At 43.6% G+C, this 8,622-nt stretch overlaps 2 protein-coding genes across 2 annotated transcripts; one reads left to right on the forward strand and one right to left on the reverse strand.

Moving 5' to 3' along the window:
* Nucleotides 1-3,403: 3,403 nt before the first annotated feature.
* Nucleotides 3,404-8,414, reverse strand: dnajc28 (DnaJ (Hsp40) homolog, subfamily C, member 28). The gene is made up of 2 exons (XM_055925670.1): nt 8,253-8,414; nt 3,404-7,733 (listed from the first exon to the last, which is right to left on the reverse strand). Exon 2 carries the CDS (start codon nt 7,702-7,704, stop codon nt 6,550-6,552), a length of 1,155 nt encoding a protein of 384 aa, XP_055781645.1. The 5' UTR covers nt 7,705-7,733; nt 8,253-8,414; the 3' UTR covers nt 3,404-6,549.
* LOC129857434 (potassium voltage-gated channel subfamily E member 1) lies at nt 5,342-5,764 on the forward strand. The gene has a single exon (XM_055925671.1). It carries the CDS (start codon nt 5,342-5,344, stop codon nt 5,762-5,764), a length of 423 nt encoding a protein of 140 aa, XP_055781646.1.
* Nucleotides 8,415-8,622: the final 208 nt, after the last annotated feature.

An 8,622-nucleotide genomic window follows, 5' to 3' on the forward strand; every position in this document is an offset into this window, starting at 1 on the left:
CACTGAACCTGACATTATCCCACAGAATGACATAGGTGACCCCTTCACCTTGACAGGCCTGCTGCTCAATAAGGTGTGCAGTGTTGTAGGATCCAAGTAATGTAGGCTACTGTAGCTATTTGATCATAATGTAGTCCTACCAGAGTGGCCTGCCATCAAAAACAAAGGAGAAAATGCATCCCATAACATTTTAACATGTTAATAGCTGTTCTATCATTCAGCCTACAGTAGTAGCCAATGTGTGGGTTTCAATGTAGGCCTAGATTCCATGAGATTTTCGGGGGGAAAAAACATACAAGGCTTGATATTAACATGTTTATCCACTTGTCCTTCAGACAAGGAGGTGACTGAGAATGTTGTGTTGTTTGATGCAAGAAACCACTTTACAAAATAAAATGAATTCTTATTCCCATACCATTATTACAGAGAATCAGACAAATTATGCTATCCTCTGCCTATTGGCTCCTTGGCTTATTCAAGCTTGTCTCAAAATATAATACTGCCCCTTTAAGTAAAAAAAAAAAGAAGCTCTTTACCTGACTCGCTTATCAAAGTTATACAGGTTTTGTGCTCCTGTAGGAAGTAATCACTCCCCTATTGCTGACTACAAATTATCTATAAATGGGTTAATAACTCACTAACTAGCAAAGCATAAGAACAAAATGCGCACATGGCTACATGCAGCTCTCGCTTTGATCTCAAAACATGTGCATCTACTCACGACCGCTCACGCTGTAATCACAGTTTAGTTCAAAGTAAATGGGATAGATCAATATATGGCAATGGTCTATTTGCATATAGGCCTACTGCAGCTCTGATCATTTATGCCACACCGGTCTGTGTAAATAACGGGCTGAGTATTGCATGTCAATGCAATAGAATCCTACTCTGATGCGTTTTGCCTACAACAAAATCTCTTGCATAGTACATTTTGTTTAGGTATGTTGCATTGAAAGTGGCTAATATTGCGTTGATTCGATCACCATTGCCACATTAAAGGGAAATGTTGATAGTGTTAACAGGGAAAACTCTAGAACACTGGTCACCAACCTTTTCTGAGTCAAAATCCCAGTCAAAATGCAAGCCGAGATCTACCACTCAGATTTGTTTTAACATGACTTAAAAACGTAAGCCTATGCAACATTAACCAATTAAAAACAGTTCTGTAGCAATGCGGTTTGTGCAGTAAGCTATAGGCCCAATACATTATCACCGCATATTGGCTTTGCTTGAATTGCCCTGACAATGAATGCATTGTATTTGGAGACATTTGTTTAATTATATTTCAAAATTTGAGGTAGGCTATATGATCACACCGGTAATAGATCAGTTGTTGTATTACTTGTGAAGCACAGCTGAATGAGCATACATTTCAATAATTTGCTTTTAAATTTATTGGGCTAATGATGCCTGCATCTGATGGTCTGAGCACTGTTCGCTAGAAGAGTCCGGTGTCTCAGCCTATGTAAAGGTGCCTATTGTATTTCTTTGCAGCGCATACATCATTTCAGATGTTCAAAATGTATAAAACCTGCAAAGGCATTTTAGAAGCGTTGCCTCTATAGCTAAAACCGGACACTCAATTCATTCTTCATCGCGCAGTCTTCTAAACACCCGACTCCATTTAATTAATGCCAAGATGTTTATATTTATTTTTTATTATACTTTTGTGATATTTTTGTGACGTGGATCATAATTACAGTTACAGTCTATCAGCTTGCGTGATCCTCGTAATGTTACGTGGAAAACACAACTAATGGGACGCAGAATTAAATGTATATCACAACCGCACAAATGCGACCAGTTATTTTTCGTATTTGCATTTCATTTCTTGAACTAGCAAATGCGAGTGAACTGCTGGCACTTTGGAGCCCACTGAATGTCCATCTTATGTAAGCTAACGTTAGCTTGAAACAATGTGTTCACCTTTCCACAACACATGGAGTCGAAAAGGGATTTGTCCATGTGTTTACGTACAGCTGACAGTTGGCAAACTCAGCATCACAACAAACAGGAGGGGCAGACACGGGTTAACTACGTCGAATAATGATGTATTAATCTCCATGTCCGTTGACACAAACTCCGTACATGTCTGTGTGTTGCAGCTCGACAATCGGGGTGTTAGATTTACTCAGTGGATGTATTTTTTATTAACATGTAAATATATATATATATATATATATGTGTGTAAAAAAAAAATTATACAAAATCGGGCCCTATTCATTTATGCGTACTTTTAACTCGGATCTCGAACTGCGTACATGGACAGAGAATTGCGTAGTTGGTACGCAAAATGCGTGCATGTCGGCATGTCTGTAAAACAAATTGTAACGTCTGCTTCCAACTCACTCTCAAACATATAGATCCCCTGAACGCAGCTCACTCTCCAGATCCCAATCACCTGCATTCTGATTACCTGTTCACACACCTGCATGTCATTTACACACACTATTTAGTTCAGTTCTTTGCACCCCATCATTGTGAGGTATTGTTTGTTTTGATACACATTTCTATTTGGAGCGCTGTTTTTTCCCGTATGAGTCCTCCCGTGTATCGTAGTTTTTGGCCATCCTCACTAACGACGCCTTTTTGCCTATTCCCTGTCTGACCTTTTGCCTATCGGATTTCCTGTCATCAACCTCTTGCCTGATCTCCTGGACTAAGTTATTAGCCTTTCCCTGCCTGTACTGTTACATTTTTGGAGCCCCTGTGTATGACCTTCTGCCTGCCCCTGGACCCAGCTACCTGCCTCTTCCTGTGGTCCTTTACAATTAAACACCTGCTGCACCCTGCGCTTGAAACCAGCACTCTGTCTCCCATCATACTCATTACACAAATGAGAAGAGGGTCATATTAAAAGTATTGTGAGCATTGCATTGTGAAAGGCAATTACTTTATATGAAAGGTATTTCTAGATGAAACACTGATTAGGTTTGGTGAAAAAGTTACTGTAAGATTGTTTTACTTAGTCTATTGAAAATTTACTTAAAGTTTTGAGAGAAAAAAACAGCCTTTTTGATGATCTCTTTTGAGTTGTGAAATTTCATCACACTTGTGAAAGTAGTACCAAAGCGATAAAAAAAAATATGTATTTGACATGATCAACCTATAGGAATGTAATGAATGTTGATTTGCAGTGGAAGTGTTGAGTATGATCGTTTTGACCTGCCACTGTATATTTCTTCATAGTTTTTTTAGGCAGAATTTGAACCGTCATATATGGAGCAAGGAAAATCAAATCAGATGTGCTCACAAACTCGGGACTTTTCCTTTTGTGTTTGAAGGATGTATCTGTCTTGAATGGAACATTTGCAACTGAGCCAGCGGTCCTGGCACAAACTAATCCAAAATAACCAGCAGGTGGCAAACTCTGCTAACGGATAAGAATTTAGACCACACAACCTTGATATTCAGCAATAAATAGTAAGATATGATCAATAATGATAAGTTATACAATTATTCCAGAGGTCACAGAAAAAGATACAATAGGATTATAGGATATTTGTTTTGTATAGGCTTACACCAAACATCTAAAGGCATAGTCAAATAATATTTTATCTGCAAATTATGAGATAGTCCCAAGGACTCCTTAGGTGCAGAATGCCTGGGGTCTAGTCACTGGGATATGTTTACATTTACATTTAAGTCATTTAGCAGACGCTCTTATCCAGAGCGACTTACAAATTGGTGCATTCACCTTATGATATCCAGTGGAACAACCACTTTACAATAGTGCATCTAACTCTTTTAAGGGGGGGGGGGGGGGTTAGAAGGATTACTTTATCCTATCCTAGGTATTCCTTAAAGAGGTGGGGTTTCAGGTGTCTCCGGAAGGTGGTGAATGACTCCGCTGACCTGGCGTCGTGAGGGAGTTTGTTCCACCATTGGGGTGCCAGAGCAGCGAACAGTTTTAACTGGGCTGAGCGGGAACTGTACTTCCTCAGAGGTAGGGAGGCGAGCAGGCCAGAGGTGGATGAACGCAGTGCCCTTGTTTGGGTGTAGGGCCTGATCAGAGCCGGAAGGTACGGAGGTGCCGTTCCTCTCACAGCTCCATAGGCAAGCACCATGGTCTTGTAGCGGATGCGAGCTTCAACTGGAAGCCAGTGGAGAGAGCGGAGGAGCGGGGTGACGCTCGCTTCGAGGCAAATAACACTGAAACATGCATATACATGTTTATCATGTAGAATGGACTATTGACACAATTATATGTTGTTCATTCTGTCTGCAATGCTGAATGTTCGCTGGACTGCTTAGGCCCCTGAAGGTGAGTCTCTATGTAACACACGCATGCACGCACACACACACACGGAAAAGCAGTGGGATAGCTAGGACGTTTGGAGGTGATTTGTGATTTGCTCCTGTTGTAACTTAATCTCGCCACTCTCCCTCCAGTCTGAATGCCGCTTTGTTCTACAGCCTAGCTCCATCACAACCACACATGAACATAAGACTCACCATACATACAGATATGACAATCCAGAAGTGACCACAAACTGACCATACACCTTACAACACTGAAGCATGTTGACCAGGTGATCATAGCTATGGAGACAACTATAACAGAGTTATTACCACACAGGTTTAACTGTACTGAAGTGTCCGTAACTGAACCAGTGTCCTGCGGTCATAAGAGTAAATCACACGGCACCACTACCATACCATGCGGAGGTTCTGACCTTGACCTCTGACATGACATCTATGGCTCATTAAACGTGTTGACGTGGTTAAGCTCTTTGTGTCTGTCAGTGTGTGTGTGTGTGTGTGTGTGTGTATGTGTGTGTAAGGGAGAGAGACAGAGCGAGAGAGAGAGAGAGCGAGAGAAAGACAAGTCTTGGAGTGGAAGTGTAGGTGGAACCAGATTACCTTACAGTTTATACCCTTATGGGATCTGGAGACCTCGAAATCAACGGAGTACTCTATTTAAAAAGGTCACCATCATCCTCTTCTACTAGCGCCTTTGAGCAACAATACCTTGAGTTTCCAAAGGTATTTGCACTCTTCATTTTACATATTTCTTCTATGATTGCTAATTTGTTCCACACTTGTGTCTTAGATGTGTAATACCATGTTTTCACAGGTAAGTCAACAGAAACTGAGGCAGAAGCCATCGGAGCAACTAGAGATAAAATATTTTTATCCACAGCAAGAGAACAGAGAAGTGAGTTCCGCAGCATTAGTTTGTGTGTTTGTGTGTGTCAAATTGTCTGTGCTGTGTCTGTGTTAAGACTTTCTGCAATGTGTGTTTTTGTTTGTCTCATTGTGCGAGCGTACTGACCAAGGCTCTCCTCCCTCATCAGTTGACAGAGCAGCAGTTCCCTTCCACAACCAGCAGAGATCAGCAATGCTGCACTTAAACGGCACAGAGCTGCAGACTCTCCTGCTATCCTTCCTACAGCAATGTCTGAACGGCACAGGTTTACTGGTCCCAGTACTCTCTCAAAACTACACTACCCAACATGCCGTTCTCCCAGTGGGCGGAGCTATACCTAAGGCTCAAGCTCAGGGATTTGTGTACGTTCTACTGATGGTAGGTATGTTTAGTTTCTTCACGTTTGGTATCATGCTGAGCTACATCCGCTCCAAGAAGCTAGAGAGCTCCCACGATCCGTATCACCAGTACATTGCCCACGACTGGACCAAAGGACTCACCCTCCCACGGGCCGTCACACAGGCACTGCATGGGGCAGACACACGTATTGGAGACAACGGGAAGAACCCCATGGTCATCTGCAACCCTGCTGCATTGGAGCAGCTCCCAGGATAGGTTGGGATGGATAGTGAGGAGATAATAGTGTTGATGTTCTCAATCCTAATATAACATATTATAGTCACGATGACAAGTGAGAAAGAGATTGAGTTACAGTACCTCTTATTGTAATGCAATCATAGGCAGAATCTAGCGCACACACCCATAATCGATTAGTGAAGTTGCGGGAGGCAAAATGCAAAACTGGAAAAAGTCACTGCACACTTCCACTCATCGTAGCTTAGCATTCGGTCAGTCATCCTATTTAAAGAGATTTTCATCTGACTGGAAGTGTGCGAAAAAATCTTCAGAGGTTTCTGTTTCCCCGTATTTGAGTTCAGAGCAGTTTCAGTCAACTGCTCATTCATAACGAACATTGAGTATTCTATGCTTTCATTCCTTCATTCAGCAAAGAAACAAATCAATGTAATTAGAATCGCTTAGCTTATAAACGTAGATAAAAACTATTTCATTAAATGGATTATTGTAGTCCGATACCATTACCATTGTGTCCTGAGGTCCAGACACTGACACGTGTAGCATTATTGTAAAGCACAGTTGAGTTACAGTAAGGTCAAGTAACCGTGTTGTAGTAGTGGCTTGTTCTATTATTCTGTGTGTTATAACATGCTACAGTAATCTACCCAATGTAGCAAAAACACTGCAAATGACATAAAAGACAAATGATTCAACACCTCTGTCTTATCCTCTCGAAGTGTGTTGACACCTGTGTAAATGAATTATAAATAAAAGTTTGATTTGAAATATCCTTTTTTATCTAATTTTGCTTCAAGGCCCATTGCTCATTTTAGTAAATTCTGCATCCATGCCAGCAGGCCGCCTTGCCAAGAGTGTTGATTTCTCTTCTCCCGCTCCCTTTCTCTTTCTCTTCTCTGCTCCTCCCACTCCCTCACTCTTTCCCTCTTCCTCTCCTGTCTGCCTTGAATGGCTGCTTTCTCTGCGCGGTCGATCTCACGCTCCAAACTGAAGTGGACCATTTGCATGGTAAGCATGGGCGCAATCAGGTTGAAGTTATCCACCGTTTTATTGAGCTTCTTAAGGTCATCCGCCACCACCCCACACAGCTGCTGCCACTGAGCATGCTCCCTGGGGTTCATGGGGTCGACGAGACGCGCCCGGCCCTGCAGCAGTCTCTCTCGGATCTGCGCGATGTCCTCTCTGATGTCGCGTTGCGTGACAATCCAGGGTGGCTGGTAGCCGTTGTCGATGAGAATGCGGTTGAGGTTGTGGGTCATGGGGTCGGCATACGGGTTGTGCTCAAACTTGTTGATGGGCTTCCCGGCGCCACTCAGGTTGCGGAAGTCTCCCCGGGACATGGATTCCTGAATGAGGTCTTCCACCAGCCTCTCCACTGCCTGCGTGACCTTGATCTGCCGGCTGCGCTGGCGGACGTCCCTCTCCACCAGCGCCCCCTCGGCTGCAGCCGCCGTCTCATGCTCCTTCTGGCGGTAGTCGAGGACCTGCTCCACCGCCCGATCCACTCGGAATTGCCGGTATTGGCGCTCGCGCTGGCTAGGCGTCCCAGAGCCCACGCCCTCATAGCTCAGGTAGTGGCGGTGCTGAGGAGCCACGCCTTTCACCTTCTCCTCCTCGTCTTCCATCGAACCCCCACAGCTCTGAAGCCGGGACTGGTGCGCCAGCACGGCGCGGTATGCCTCCTCTACCCGCGCAAACAGTACCTCGTCTGCCGTAGCAGCGCCCGAGTCTGGATGGTACAGCTTGGCCATGCGTAGGTAGGCTTCTTTCACCTGCGCAGGACTACTCTCGCCCTCGTCCGGAAGCTCAAGCTGTAGCAGCTGGTAGCTCTCCCGAAGGCTGCGGCTCACACGGGGACCAGAACTCAGCTTGCGGAGAAGGGACCGGAGGGCCAGGGGGATCAGTGTGTGGCCATGACAGAAATCCCCACGGTGAATCAACAGCTGCATGGCGTAACTCATCTCTGCTGGTGGCACGCAGAAGCACACACCTGCCCAACAGTGACAAGAAACATGATGTTGCTTGTTGTATTTGTTCCCACACTTAATTGTTAGCATAGAGAAGCATAGCATGCATTTGAAAAGGTCATGGGATGCTTTTGAACCATTGTTTACATTTTGTTGGTAGTGGTCTAGTCTGAAATACAGAACCACTTTTGCTAACATGCCCCTCCTTGTACTCCATGTCATTTCCAGGGATTGATAAGGAGTGGAATGATAGTGGAAACAGATTGGTGGTACCCAATATTTGATGGAATTATGCACTTCTTAATTTGACACCTACTGTCACATGCATTAAAGCTACAGCATGTAACCTCACATACATGTAATCGGTGACTACAGTAACTATTCCCGTGTTATGAACGAACACCAGTAGCTAGCTGTCATCTTTATTACTCGGATAGCAAGAAGCTAAATCATGCTAGCTAAGCTCCATGGCTAACTGCATCGTTCTTTGCGCGTTTTAGGTAAACAAAGCATCGAGCTAACAAGATACTAATTGCACTAACCTTATTCAAATACGGTCGTCCTTCTCATTAGTTTCAGACAGTGTTATTTCCCACTAGGTTCCGCGCCAGACAACAATCAGGTCGGATCACTTTGGTATAATTAGAACGGGTCGGACATGCGTGTTTGGTGCTGTTACCTAACTCTCCCAATGAATGCAGGGAGTAGCAGTTTTTGCCAAATCCTGTGTTTTTTATTAAACTACAGATACACTGAAGACAAAAACGGAACGTGAACAACTGTGGCTTTTGATTATGCTAGCAGCATGGTGTATGAATTGTGTTTTATAATTTTGTATTACTTTTTATTTCAAATACATTGAGTTGACTGTTCAATATTAAATGTGTTTTGTTCAAATAAAGCATTGTCATA

This window comes from Salvelinus fontinalis, chromosome 6, assembly GCF_029448725.1.
Source record: "Salvelinus fontinalis isolate EN_2023a chromosome 6, ASM2944872v1, whole genome shotgun sequence".
Classification (NCBI taxonomy): Eukaryota; Metazoa; Chordata; class Actinopteri; order Salmoniformes; family Salmonidae; genus Salvelinus; species Salvelinus fontinalis.